The sequence below is a fragment of the Centruroides vittatus genome, unplaced genomic scaffold (genome assembly GCF_030686945.1).
Source record: "Centruroides vittatus isolate TY-2023 unplaced genomic scaffold, ASM3068694v2 scaffold_2342, whole genome shotgun sequence".
Classification (NCBI taxonomy): domain Eukaryota; kingdom Metazoa; phylum Arthropoda; class Arachnida; order Scorpiones; family Buthidae; genus Centruroides; species Centruroides vittatus.
Window position 1 is genome coordinate 182452 of NW_027122688.1, and position 15298 is coordinate 197749.

At 35.4% G+C, this 15298-nt stretch overlaps 3 protein-coding genes across 3 annotated transcripts; 2 read left to right on the top strand and 1 right to left on the bottom strand.

The window, feature by feature from the left end:
* The first annotated feature begins 2738 nt into the window (after positions 1-2738).
* LOC136987488 (glutamate receptor ionotropic, kainate 5-like) lies at positions 2739-8348 on the top strand. Its single transcript, XM_067285221.1, has 6 exons — positions 2739-2822; positions 5065-5226; positions 5295-5448; positions 5510-5727; positions 5788-6074; positions 8054-8348. Exons 1-6 carry the CDS (start codon positions 2739-2741, stop codon positions 8346-8348), a joined length of 1200 nt encoding a protein of 399 aa, XP_067141322.1.
* Positions 8349-9759: 1411 nt separating this feature from the next.
* Positions 9760-10966, top strand: LOC136987504 (uncharacterized). The gene is made up of 2 exons (XM_067285240.1): positions 9760-9836; positions 10240-10966. The coding sequence occupies exons 1-2, from the start codon at positions 9789-9791 to the stop codon at positions 10783-10785; spliced, it is 594 nt and encodes a 197-aa protein (XP_067141341.1). The 5' UTR covers positions 9760-9788; the 3' UTR covers positions 10786-10966.
* On the bottom strand, positions 10841-15021 carry LOC136987503 (motile sperm domain-containing protein 2-like). The gene is made up of 8 exons (XM_067285239.1): positions 14870-15021; positions 12514-12660; positions 12348-12434; positions 12117-12271; positions 11487-11547; positions 11380-11418; positions 11178-11302; positions 10841-11098 (listed from the first exon to the last, which is right to left on the bottom strand). The coding sequence occupies exons 1-8, from the start codon at positions 14955-14957 to the stop codon at positions 11012-11014; spliced, it is 789 nt and encodes a 262-aa protein (XP_067141340.1). The 5' UTR covers positions 14958-15021; the 3' UTR covers positions 10841-11011.
* Between the last annotated feature and the right edge of the window lie 277 nt (positions 15022-15298).

Consider the following 15298-nt stretch of genomic DNA (forward strand, 5'->3'; position numbering starts at 1 on the left):
TTACAGGATATTATACATAATTATCGTTCTATCTGACTGCAATATTTATAAATGGATTTATTTGAAATCAATTCCGAAGAAGAATCATCGTAAAACGTATTTAAAGTTTACTTTTAATAAGAAAAGTTGATTTCTCGAAAAACCATTTTAAAAAGTAAGGACACCATGAATATTTTTGACAAAATATCTCAATTCTCAATACATTTTAAACACGGATCAATTAAATACAGGAGGAAAGATAACAAACGAGGAACGAGAAAGGGAAGAATTTTGGAAAAAGAAGATGCGATACAGAGAGAAATCAACAAGTTGTACGGTCTTAATTTCACGTCAAGAACAGAAAAAGTTACTGCGTATTGGAAATTCCCAGAGAAATGAGTAGACACATTCTATTTATTATTAAAACGCTTACGTGAAGATTGTAGTAAATGCAATATCTACGAAAATGACCGGTTAGCTTAGAAACACTAATACTCCACTGGCACAACTTTTCATTATTTAAGGATGCGAGTGGATAAACTCGGCCAAGAAAATTTTCCAGCTAAGAAAAACAATAATTTGCTATTTCTATCAAAATAGGTTTTTATCTAAGAGATGATTTACTTAAAATTACAAAAGACATCTACGTAAAGATTCTCTTGTATCCGTAAGTAAACACTAACAAATTACGAGAATAAGTGGAAATCTCTGGTTACGTCGCAGTGTCGGCTACATATTCATAGAAGTAACAATCGATACGATATATTCGCGTTAATTTAATTTCTAATCCAATAGATGTTTATCGTTTTCTGATACGAAACTAAAACGTCTTCACTTTTATATCCGAACAAATTGGGCACTTTCATGATTATTCTGAGTTGAATAAATTAAAAATTTTTCCATATTCAACAGAAGAGTGATTTAGTTATCATTTTAGGGTAACGCTCTTCTAACAATACTACTCAAACGGGAATTGCACGCAATATAAGAAATTATTATATAGAGTACGAAAATGTAGCCCTTAGCGAAAACATGGAATATTACAATAATACACAGAAGCCAACTGCTGGATCACCGTGGTAAAAGATATTGAAAGCCATTTCCCGCGGCATCTACACACAACTGTGTACGTACTGTACGTCGAATCGTGTTTAGACCAGCTCGGTGCCATCGCGATGGAATTCGTACGAATATTTTGCGCGAGTATAAAGTATTTCTTTATCTCCTTCACCAGAAGAAAACACGAGATGACGTGACTTCCCGGACAGGCTGAACTTTATAAAAATCGGAATCGATTAAAATTGGTGTAATTTAATATTATTCTAACGAAAGATAAAGAATTAAATTTAAGTTTATTGACGTCCGATAATTCGAAACTAAATTAGATTTATTTCTTGCGAATCGTTCCACGCAATCGAATTAAATATTTTACACGATTTTATTGGCATTTTTTGAATTTTAAGCTTTTTAGCCAAGTAAAAAAGTCAGAAAACGTTGTGTTGGACAATTTTATTCGTTTTATCAATTAACTAGCAGATAGGCCCGGCGTTGCTCGGGCAAAAGCAACGATAGAGAAGATTAAGATTATTACGTTATAGTCAACATTACCCGTTTTCGCAGAATGCAAGAATTGGGTCCCCTGTTTCCAGACTAATTACAGAATTTTTAGATGGATTCGATATCCCGCAAAAACTAAAAAAAACCGCATCTGCATTTTGCACGTGGCTTTCTCTTAACACTTCCATTGTTACGTAACGCTTCCATTGTTACTTAACACTTCCATTCTTGATGGAAGTGTTAAGACTTAATCCCGTCCCTCTCCCCCGTAGAGAGGAATTTCGAAAAATCCCTTCTTAGTGTGCGTCCTCGTGACGTACCCTAACTGCGTACCAAATTTCAACTTTCAACTTCCTACCGTTTGGGCTCTGTGCTGATTATTATTATTATTATCAACTCGTCTCGATTATATATATAGATTATATTACATTGTTAATTTTAATTATATAATTAAATTCGTTCAGAGAGTAATTTAGTAGCATTATTCGTTTTTCGTATAATTTCTTTTATTGCAGTAAATTACTCCAGTATATTTAATTAGATTATTTATTTTTAAAAAATGCCATAAATTCGATACGAATTTATATGAGGAGGGAAGGAAATAACAAATTGTAATTAATACTTTTTAAAATGCGAATACGTTGAACGTAAACAGTGCGAAATAACTTTCTACGGTCATTTTTTAAGAAATTGATAAACTTGTGGATTAGCGAGTAATCTAATTTAAAAAGAAGAGTATAATAGGAAATTGACCATTACGTTAAAAATCAATAAATGTTGGGAATTATAATCAATCATTTTCTTGCTGTTGCATCACACGATAATCTATAGGTCTGTAGTGTTTATACCGGCTCGGCATTATCGAAGGTCGATCGTATCTACGCCTTCCCTTTAACAAAATGGCAGAAATGAACGCTTCCAAGATCGTTCTAAGGGTAGCGACTTCGGAAGTCAGTAACGCGCTTCTTTTATTTTAAGTAATTATTAATTAAAATTGGTGTTTTACCGGTTGTGTTTTGTTTCTAGTGGCAACCCTGGACGGTGGTCAATTACCTTCCGGGGGGAGAAGTCACCTTAGACGGAGGACTAATGAAGAAAATTCTCGCAATTTTATCCCAATATGCAAATTTCGAGTAAGTCGACATTCTTTAACTCATTACTTAACTACGTATTCTTTAATATTCGGTGTCTTTAGATACGTCATGGTTTCGCCCGACGACAGACAGTGGGGAACTCCTTTGCCAAACGGAAGCTTCACGGGTATTATCGGTATGCTGGAGAAAAATGTGAGTTTGTACGAAATAATTTTGATTATTTTTAATATTGAATTAATATTTTTAAAATGATTTGTAGTTGTTACGTCGCTCTTTAAATTCGAAACGAGTATAACGCGGCTCGTTTTCTGTGGGAACACCAACTAAGAATTAAGTCGAAGCTCTAGAAAGTCGTAATATTTTCTCGCGGTTCTTCTCCGACCGTCACTCGTCGATGGCATAAAAAAGAATGAAAACAATTGTTTTCGTTGGTGTTAGTGACCTCGGACGTTGTCGCCTCGATCCATCGAATCGCGAAAACCAAATCGCAGATCCTCGGTTTTTGTTATATTTTTAATTTCCACGTCTCGCATTGTGTAAAACGACAAAGTTTAATCGAAACGGAACCATCAAATTTGACAAAGAACTCAATTCTATAAGCTACGTAGAAGAGTTTCGCTTACGCTCGGCCGCAGTAAAATAGTTTTATAAATATTTTATATTTACATTAAAATAATCGTAAAATACAAACAAAAATTGCCAAGAACTAATCTTATAATATAATCGAGATGGATTGATGATGATGATAATAATAACAAGCGCAGAACCCAAACGGTTAGGAGCCAAAAGTTAAAATTTGGTACACGGGGCACGTAATGCAAATGTACACTAAGAAGGGACTTTTCGAAATTCCCACCCGCGGGGGATGGAAGAAAGGTTTGTTTGTTAAGTTATGGCAACGCAACACTTGGGCGATGCCTTCCGGGAGGTCATTTTAAGGAAACTGGCCCCTATTAAGGCGTTACAGACGTGGAGAAAACCCGAGAAACTCCGCGTGGCTAGCTCGTCCGAGCCGGGCGCGAATCCACGTTCGTGGTTCGAAGACCGCTTAGCCACTGATGGGCCCAGAGGGAGAGAGGTAAGAATTACCCCGAAGAACTCGGCTTCTACCGCGCTATTTTAGAAGCCTTCTCGTTTTTGCGGGAAATCGAACATATTTTTAAACCCGCCTATAAATTCTGTAATTAGCCTCGAAAAACGGGGAACTAATTCTTGCACCCGGTGGAAACGGGTAGGATCGGCTATAACTATAAAGGTTATCTTACGTAAAGGTTTATCACACCGAGTGCCTAATCTAACACATTTTTAAAATTCTTTATTTTTCTACAGTACACAATTTAAAGAATTTTTAAACGTGTTAGATTAGGCACTCGGTGTGATAAACCTTTACGCAAGATAACCTTTGCAAATATAAATCAAATACTATAATATAATATAGTAAAAGGGTTAGAAATGCGAAATAATCTCATAACCTTAATCTTTGCTGTTGTTATTTTCTGCCCGAGCAACGCCGGGCTTATCTACTGGTATAATATATTTAAAAGACGAGTTGTTAACTACTTCTACGAAACTTTCAGTAGGACAAACAGCTCCTGTTTTCCAGATGATGAAATACTGGAATTTGTTAAATATAGATATTCGAGAGATAAGTAACCAGAAGTTCAACACAGCTACAGTGTAAGAACAAACCCCCTCGGCCTAATTCTCAAAAGAGTGATGTTTTCTAACCGGCATACCGGTGCCTCTGCAGATTAAAGACTGAAATGCAAAATGGCCATCCAACACAAAGGAAAAGGAAAAGGAGGAAAGAAGAAAGAGAGAAAGAGATAACGTTGAAAAAGCGCTATTTTAAAAGATGTAACATTGCCTTTTTTGCATTAGTGAAGTGATATTTTTCACCACTATTACCGCATTGCATTTATTGTTAATCATTTGAACTGTATTATGCTTCGAGTTGTGGTTTTTTTCCGATGTATCTGTTCCTCTGTTGTTTTGTTTTATTTCGTATTTTTTGACACTCGCGAAAGGCCAACGGCCACAGTGTCGTCTGAGGTTAAACATTAAAGATTAAAGATGTAAAATTTTTGCATTAGTGAATACGTGTAGTTAAAGGTCAATTACATCTGTCTATTGCTTTTCTCTTCCGTGTTAATTTGAGAAATCTGATTTTTCATTTGTTGTCTTTTCTTGTTTCTTGACAACTACTCAGGAATTTCTGCATTTACTGATTATAGTTTCTTTACTAATGTGACTTTTTCCTTTTCATACGAGTAAGACTGAAATTTTGGAGTAAATGCTACCGTAAACCCGAGAGGTCTTGAATAATCTCTCCAAGAATTATAATTAAGTCTGAAATTTGCGTACAAAATACTACTGCAAACACTTTGTTTTTCTCCTATAAAAACAATTGCTTATTAATAAAATTACGTTCCAGGAAGCGGACATCGGTTTGGGTCCTTTCACTCCTACCTATCAACGATCGAGGGTGGCCAGTTTTACTAAAAGCTTCACTAGAGTATACTTAACTATTTTGGGTGGCGGAAATAACATGAAGAAACCGAACTTGTTTAGTTACATCTTAACGTTTGGATGGGAGGTAGGTTAAAGACGAGAGAATTTGATGAAAAGTAATTAATTATTAAATGTGTATTTAACGCTTTGCAGATATGGCTCTTTCTCTTCATCAGTATGATCGTCTGCATTGTCGTTTCCAGTCTCACGGAATTTTTCCTGGATTTTTCAACAACGAAGATTGGAGCATTGAAAAAGAAATTAAACGAATATTTCTGGGCTTACCTCGGAACCATATTTTGCGAAAGTAAGTTTTTAAATGCTAAAATCGTCCTTTTTCCAACAGCCGAAATCCTTTCCTTCTTCAGGTATGTCCATGAATCCCTCGTTCGATTCCACCAGAATAGTGATCGCGGTTTGGTGGTTAGCCGTTATAGTATTAATGAACGGTTTCAGCGGCAACATGAAAGCTAACATGATGCAGAGACCCGAGCCCGACAAAATACAATCGATAAAGGAACTGGTCACCAGACCTCACATTCGACCCATCGTCATGAAAGGAACGGCTTACGAAACTTACATCAAGGTAACCATTTGTTTACCGGCGGACCAAGTTTACCGTGCCCTAATTGTCGTACGTCCGTAGACTGCACCCAGCGAAGAGTTTAAGAAATTGTGGGATATGATTCTGGACCACGACGGCCTGCTCTTGCCTTCCGAGATGTTTTCCGTGGAAACCTTGGAAGAAGTTAAGAACGGAGAGTCTGTTTACATAGCAGAACCGGTGACTCTGAAGTACTACGTCGGAAAGAACTGCAAGGAGTTCGAAGATGCCTTCTTTTATTTTTCTAGAGAAATCTTTTATCCTCATTATTTCACGGTTTCGTTCCGTAAAGATTTGAGAAAAGACGTCAGAAGAGTTCTCGATACAACGTAAGTAATTCGGATAAATCTTTTTCTGCGCTGTTTTCCGTGTTCTATATAAGTCTTTTGACATTCGTAAATCGTTAGAAGCTGTTTAAAATCTATTAAACTCACTTTCAAAATACAACTTTGACGTAACTCGATCCTGTGTGATAATGGCGCGATAAAATGACATAAAAAACTACATTCGTTGCCAGTTAAAAGCCAAGAAAGCTTTTTAATTCTAAATAATACTAGGAGAAAATTTAGTTTATTTGTTACGTGTCTCTTACCAACCATAACGTCTTTACGGACTACCGATATCTTACAACACGACGTACAGTACCAATTGTAAGGTTGCCTACGATTATTTACATAGAAATCTGCAAAACAAGAATGAAAGTTATACGGAGTACAGAAAAGCTCAGTCTATAAGCCAAAATTCTTTTCTAAGCCACGTGTCGTATCAATCAAGTAAGTTATACGTGGGTTAATATCATTTCGAGGAAATATTAAGATAATTAGATTATTTCGTACTTAAAAATTTTCTATTATATTGTAGTATTTGATCTGTATTTACAAAGGTTATCTCGCGTAAGGATTTATCACACCGAGTGATCGATCTAAGACATTTTAAAAGTTTTCTTCCTGTGCTGTGCACAATTTAAAGAATTTTTAAAATGTGTTAGATTGGTCACTCGGTGTGATAAACCCTTACGCGAGATAACCTTTGTAAATACAGATCAAATATTACAATATAACGAACATTAAAACGAAAACTATATAAAAAATTTGGTTATTTCAGCCAACTATTGTCACGTTTATCGCCATAGTCGATGGTACAACGTGGCACAATTTCATTGGTCAAATAGACACCAATTGAAAATACGATAACTTAATTTTTTTCAAACATCGTATATCTTGTAAAAATGCGAGATTAATTGCTTTTAAAGGATCCCGTAAAAAACTGGTAAAACCAAGTTGAAAAAGTAAAGATCAGCAAAGATATCTACGCAAAGAAAACTTTTGAAAGTTGTGGCAAAAGCATATTGGAAGCAGATTTGACGGTAAGAGTCAACGTGTGAATAAAGTGCACGCCACGTAGACTACGACTACGGGAAGTTTTGAATGAGTAAATGACGCTGTGATAATAAATAGGAATATAAACATCGACACAGAAAAAGACTTCCAGCTCTACTCTGTTTCTTAAAATCATTGCACCAACATCAATTTGGCTGGACGGTAGAACATCTTAAGCAATATCGGTGAAAGAAGTTTGGGGCAATGGATTTATGAGTTAATGAGGGGAGATGAAATCAGAAGAGGGGGTGTCCAGATTTCCTGGTAGTTAAGCATATTGGAATTGGTTTGGTTCATTTGTTTACGGCAACTCGACACGCGAGCAATCTGTCGAGGAGGATGCGGAAAGATTTTTATGCAAAGCCGATTACACTTTAGGTGTTACAAACGCGAATAAAACCCAGAAAACACTACGTGGTTGGTACGTTGGCCACGCGCGAGCCACCGCCGATTACCGGTGTTCGGTAGTTTTATCCACTCGGTTACTGTAAGATACTTATTGGGCAGCAATTTGAAAAACTTGTAGACCTATAAATTCCTAATCGTCCGACCGTCTCTGTCCTTCCTTAATCTCGAGAATGGAGTTAGATACACGAAGAAGACGTGGAAATCGTAGGAGAAAGAGGATCGAATTATGAACTTTCGATTTTACCGTAAGTAATGTTATTTCAGTTCAAAAAATTTCCTCCCAAACGGAGTTAGACACATACTGCTAACAGGAAAAGTACGAGGTACGGGAACAAAACACTATTACTATTGTTATTAGCACTATTTAAAAGTATTAACCATTTAAAAAACATAATAAAGTTTTTCGTTAAATTTTTGGGTAAATCGAATAATTTCGAGTAGTTAACGTTTCGAGATTAAAAATTAATTGTTAATCAGCTTTGAAGTGTCGTAAATTTAATACTTTTGTTAACTTTTCGTAGTATGAGAAGAATATTGGAAGGGGAAGATTTCGATGGAAAATTAATGATGAAAATCAATCACGAATTTGGAAGGTGCACCTTTCAGGATAACGCGCAACAAGAAAAGACCCTGAACATGGAGGACCTTCTTGGCATTTTTGGGCTCTTCTTAATGGGTTTGGGTGCCGCTACTGTGGTCTTCGTAATCGAGTTCAACGCGAAACGTAATAAAACTAAAATTCTCTTAATTCGCAGAAGACACGGATTTTCGCTTAAAGAGATTTTCCGTAAATTCGCTCGTTTTTTTCGTCGCTAAGTGTGTCATTTGCTTTACCATAAATTTGAAATTTATATTATCGCTATAAATATTACATATGTAGCCGAAGAAAACAGCAGTTTCTCTAAATGACAGAGCAAACATTACGTAAGGAGGTTTGTATAAACGTAGTTAGTTCTTGGTCAAGTACATTAGATAAAAAAGTCAAATTTTACAAAATATTGAATATATTGTATCCTAACAATAATCGGTTGTTGAAATTAAAATACGTATCTTAACACTAATCGCCGTCTTCGTTACATTTTATTTAATTGATTAATGGCCACGGCACTACCTGTTGTAAAATTAAAAGTTAAGGAATAATTTACAGTAAAAGTTCGTTAATCCGAAATAATTCGTATCCCGCATACCCTAAGAAATAACCGAATTACGCGGTAATAGTCGGGCCCGCTGGTATTTCGCTCGTGTGTAGCTTTTGTGTATCGTAGGTGTAAGTTAGGAAAATAAACATGTTTACAAGAATTATTTTGATTTGTGGATGTTGAATTTGTTCAAAAACATGTGCACATTTTTTCAGGGTTTTTTTTTAAAATTAATCTTATAGTATATTCATACTCTATGTCATGTTCGGAGTGATTAAAACGTCCATAAACGGTACAGTATACTAGTGTGTGGGCTGGTACTCAATCTGCAACGTACAGTTCTCATTTAAGTTATGAAATATTGTGAAAATACAAAATATTCGTTAATCCGGCATCACCGGGATCCAGGAGGGCGCTGGATAAACAAACTTGTACCGGATTTTTTAAAATCTCTAATGCTTCTTCAGTTGAAAAATCTTATTACAAAATTATTTTATATTTATTTTACGAATTATCTTAATTGGTTTCAATAGATAAATATTGGTAAAAATTTCTAAAACCGTATAAATATTTTTTAAATTAAAAAATCCGAATCGTTTTAAAAAATTTTTATTAAGAAAATTACAATTTTATTAGTAGAATTTACATAAACCGAGAAATTATACATTAGTAACAATAAAAAGGAATTTTGTGGATAATTTTTTTCCTAATATTTAACGTCATTACTTCATTATAATTAATATGTCGAGATGGCAACAGATGGCAGCACGTGTATTTCATAAATGTAGTCGCGTTTTCTCCGGTTCCTTTTTATTTTCTCCTTTTTTCTTCTTCCCGGAATAAGTTTCGAATTTTCAGTTATAGAGTTGAAGATAAGATATTATATAAAACGAAAACAGAAGCTATTACTATTTTGTCGTGTCGCGGCGTATTAGCTCTCGTGAGTACGAACAAATTCTTTCTTATAAAACTATTTAAATCTTTATGTTATGCCTTAACACTGCCGTTTTATTTTAAGAATTTTAAATAAAAATATTTTTTATTTATTTAGAAGTTTGAGAAAATTAAATAAAATTTTAAAAAGTTGCCTATTGTTTATACAAATTTCCGCCACCAGATGGCACTTTGTATTAAGGTAAATTCTTACTACTCGACCAGCGAAGAGGTATTTTATATTTTAATTAATGAAGATTTCGTGTATTATGTTTTCCATTTTTATCGGTAAAATTAAATTCAACGAAAGTAATATACAATAAAATTACTTCTAACACGAGATTTTATCAATATTTTAGAAAACTTTTCCTTTAAGATATTGCCGAGTGTCGTTGGCGTGCTTAAAACGAAATACTTTCGTTGAATTTCAATTGAAAATCGTAAATACGTAACTTCTAGCTTTGTTTAAACTCTGCACGTCTAGAATAATTCGTATTTAAGTACATCAATTCATCTAGATAAGTTATATCGACTTTAATTTAGAAGACAGAAGAAACGTAGGTCTGCATAACTAAAAATATACGTGCAGATCTGTTTTTAAATAGTTCTAGAGGAAATCTTTGTTTCTGGTTTAGAATACAATGGGAAGAAGAAAGCCGGTTGCAGTTACTAGTGTCGAAGAACCTTCTCGCACGGAAACTGAAGAGGTCGAAGAGGGTAACGCCAACAACGAGGTGCCGTCTCAGATGATTCTCAACCAGACCGTAGTCATCTCCAGCGAGAAAGAAAACAAAAAGCAACCTCCGACGAAACGAAAGAAAGAGGAGAAGGAAAACCCACCCGTCAAAAAGGGGCGAGCCTTGAGAGGGAAAAAGAAGAAGGACGAGGACGAGGCAATGGGTGCCACTAATAATCACGCGGCAGAAGCTTCGAACGATCACGTCGCCGGTCCTTCCGCTACAGAAGTTAAAAGCGTAGGAACCAGTCCAGTAGACAGCATGGAGCTAATCATCCGGTCTCACCAAGAACTGAAGCGACAGGTTTTCGATTTATCCAAAGATATAAAGGATTTTAAGAGCGAAGTTCTCGGCATGTTACGGGCGCTGATTGACCAGGAGCAGAAAACAGAAGAAGCGGAAGCTCCGCTGTCTTGGAATGAATTTAAGAATGGTCTTTCCTAGCGTAGGTGCGAGTAATTTTTACGTTACACGGATGTAAATGAATTAGAAACATCCGTTTGGTAAAACTTTAATAAAATCTTTATTAAAGAAAACTATACAAGTTCTTTATAAGAAAATGTTGCGTACAAAGTACGAATTTATATCATATGTATCAAATAAAATTCAATAATAAAGTTTATATTATATTCTGGCTTGGTTAAATTCGTTTAATTAAACAAAACTAGTTTCAAGCCGCTACTTTTTCCTTCAAGACGTTAACTGGTTGAAGGCAACTTCCGCAACTTCCTTGCTTGTACACGTATTCCTTATTTGTCTGTAAAGAAATTTCCAGTTGTTTACACAGAACACTTTATAATACATTTAAATCTCTGCCATAGAAGTACAGTACTTACCGAACCTCCCATGTCAACTGGCAGCATTGGCTTGTCTACGTAGTCGAAAATCTCGTTTCCCGAGACGAACTTTATTCTCTCGACCGCGCTCTTAGAAAGCCAGGTCTTGACGATCTTCCAAGCGGCTAAATTCGTTCAAAGAGAATTTTCAGTATATTATAATTTAAAACCTTAACGATTAAAGCGTACGAAATGAACTTACCGTTGAATAACCACGGCATATCGTATACAAGTAGATAACCTGCCGAGAAAATTAAAATCCTTATTTGCTCGAATTTTCGTACAAGTAATTATATTCGTGGCACTTACCTAGAGTATGTGGATAGTAATTTTTGAAGAGATCGATCATGAACTTGATTACGTCCATATCCTAAACGAAATGGAGAATAATTTAGTTTACGCACATTAACTACTCCGGGTTACGTCGCGTACCGTCGTAATTTTAGTGGGTTGAGAGTTACGTTCGGTATTGAACAGTTAATGAATAAGCAGTTCGGTTTGATTTATACGTAATGCCATCGACTTAACCCGTCGCTGGATTATATCGCAATAATAATATTACGTATATAATATAGTAAGTGGGAGTTTAGCTTAGAGAATTTTCGTAGGTGGGTTACCGTTTGTGCTCCATCTCAACGCAACGGAGTAATTTGTTCTGTCCATTCGGAGTGCTACCGTACCTTTGACGGTTGACGGGGCGTAAAGAGTTTTAAAAAATTCACTTACAGATTACAGTAAACTTCACGTGAGCTTGCTGTATTGTAAAAAATTTAAGCCGATGAAAAGGTCGTCGGGTAATGACTAGCTATATTTAAATTGCCCGACGAATTATAAGGTGGAGGTTGTGTGTGGTGGCTACAAAACAAACACTGTAAACTGCATTATATCCGCTATAAATTATGAAATGAAAGCGTATTTCTATAAAAGTAGTATACTTGCCAGATTTGAAAGTCCAGAATCTCTACAATCGTAGATAACCGTAATTCCTTCTCCCTCGTTCATTCGATCTAACTTTTCGACCCAGTAAACCAGGAAACGTCTAACGTCTTCCGCTTCCTCTTCTCGTTTTCTATGCAGTTTCACTTTTACTAAAACTAGGTGTTCGATAATAGAACGTTTAACAAACTATACGTCATTAATCCCAGTAAAAATAGTTTTCTAAAATCATACTTATGCTATGTCCTTCTTTATCCTTGTTAAAGGGAATAGTCCCTCCTAATTCGAAGAATTCTGTAGGTAAGTTATCCTCGTGCAGATCTAGGAAATGTCAGAATATTTTAGATATTTATCAAACACGAATTCTGGGACGAGATAAAGTTCGAACGACTCGACTCACCACTGACACCAAACTTTTTCCTCCACTGTAAGGCATCTTTAGCCATTTTTAATGCTTGTTCTGGAGTATTTTCCAAGTGAAGCAGAAATCTCTGACAGTACCAATCATCTTCCTTGAAACGTTCTATGTCTTGAGGGTGGTACAAGTCTGAAATGATATTATTTTAATTATAAAATTTATATTTAAAAAATAGTGCACGAAGTTCTCCTTTGCTGCACAACGAAAGAGAAATTACAAATTTAAGGAATGTCATTGCAGCTGCTAAATTTCGATAGTTTCATTTCATTATAAGGGGAAAAATGGGGCTCGTACAGCACCATAGGACCTCTTAAAAATAAAAACGGGTCCACGGGACTGAAATATTTTAGATATTTGAACACTTCTTACAATGATAATCTACATCATTATCCGGTGTATCCGAACAAATATTTAAACATTAATTCCGAGTATATCCATATTACGTCATTCGGCAAACATTTTTAAAAATCATATTTACCAGTTTATCTGGAATGCCTAGACTACTTTATTTTATAATTAAATGACCTTGTTTATCATCCGCATCTCCTCCTTCGGGACATACAGGCAAGGCCTACATTCGTAAGAATCATGCAGGCGAATATGAATAAGTTTTGATTAGATTTTCTGAAATGAACCAACCACATATTTTAATGAATAGCTCTACATTGTGAATTTTACTGTAACAGTAGTAATCAGCAACATTATTTTCTATCGATTCTTCCGCGTAGAATGATTTAATTGCTATTAGCGCGTTATTTTCAGTTAAAAGTCCAATAAAATATGTACCCATTGGTTTCGAATCTCTCTTTTATCCCTATTTTTCACGACAGTTACTTTTATAGACTGTTTTGAAACTTTAAGCATTACCCCTTACTTCACATCTATACCACACGAATAATATCGTATCAGTGCATTTCTAAACCATGCCCGTTGAATTCTTCATTCCTAATTAATTTCCATCCATTCTTTACAAGATTTTTACTTCCTTTCTATTATTCTTCAATCTCAATTCGTAAATCATTTACTGCACACTTCTAGTCTTTCAGAACCACCGAATATAACTGGACTGACAAGTCCCACTGTACTTTAATCATTTCCCTGTATTTGCGATAAGTAAAAATTAACCAGTCCATAATTCAATACGATTGACTTTATCGCTAGACTACCGTCATATTTAAACACGGTAACACTGTTTTGATAACGGATAACCTGCTATTTCGCTATCAAATACTATGAAAAGCGACAAACACTTGAAAGTTTATAATATAACTTTATAAGTACATTAATTATATTATAGTAGCGGTTATAGCGTAATGGTTTTTCGATAACTTTATACCGTAGAGGCTTCTATTTAATAGGATATCAAGTTTAATGCTACGAAAAGTAGAACAGAGGTGATTGATAGCCTGGTCTGTGCGTGGGACGTATCAGTCGAGTAATTTCTTTTCTTTTCTAAATTCGGATAAAACTAATTAATTTTCCACACTATGCGGTTTCAAAAGCGAACCACACGGTTCCCAGAACTTATATTTTCTTCCTATGTTTATAAATACACATTACTTGTATAGCAGCTATCTGTTAAGGTGATTTGAAAAAAGGAAAAAAAATATACGTGTGTATATAAACTGTGAGGTTTTAAAGGTGATTAACCGCTTGAATATTCTGCTCGTGATATTTTTATTGTATACTAAGTGCCTATTTGTCGTTAATTTTTAAAAACAACTTTGAAGTGACAAGCGTACGTATTGAATCGCTTCCATTATAGGCTTGTTGTGGAATGCCAAATCTTATACTATAAATCCAGCTTAACGAACAGTATTCGTCGGATTTAAGCGTTTGTTTCCTTATTTTAATCATTAGGCGAGTGTGATATTTATGTGTTGTGTTATATAGTTAGCGCTCGCCGTTCTATAGAAGTATAAGTTTAACTCGATAAAACTACCGAAAATTCTGAAAAAATGCTACCTAGAAGTACAGTCATTGCGTTAAAATTCTAAAATAGATAGGTCGTAGCTTCGACACTGGGAAATTTTAATAGTATAGACTCGGACGGTATGCCCGAAGCGATACCTGTTTTATAAGAGTATTTCGGATTGTAGAAAGTGAAATGGGTCGAGCAAGCTGGCTGGCAAGGAATATTATAAAATATCGCTAGTGTTTCCGCCAAAAAGCTTAGTTAGTGATGCATTATTTTCTATTAATTTTAAGCTTTATATTCTATTTTTAGCGGTAGTAACGAAAACGAAATATCCAGAAAGGTTCAAAAACCTGTTTAAACACACGCGTGATGACACTGGGACGAGGGAGGGAGATAGAAAAAAGTACAGCGCTAACATACCTGGGTGTTCTTCGTAATCCTTCAACACTTTATTCCTCAACTCCTCCACCTTTGCGGTGTCGATAGTTTTAGATACAGTACCGGGCATTTTTCTGGTATATTATAACACAGTTAAAACTCCAACGAAAGCTGCGCGACAACTGACAGCTGTAGCCACTCTCGCTGATTATATTCAGTAGGGGGAAAGCGCAACGTCACGTGAACCACGCTCAAGGTCAGTCACGTGACGGTAAGTATTCGGGTTGACGTGGCTTTTTTTCCAACTTCTCGTTAGTTTTTCTTACTCGGAAAGAGGCGAAGGTTACTGTGTATTGACCCGAGAAGACCAGATTTCTATTTTGAAATTTATCTTTTACCGTGCACCTAATTATTGTTTATGTAGACGCAACGATATTATCTTTACTTATGCGATATATAACTGGGTAATTA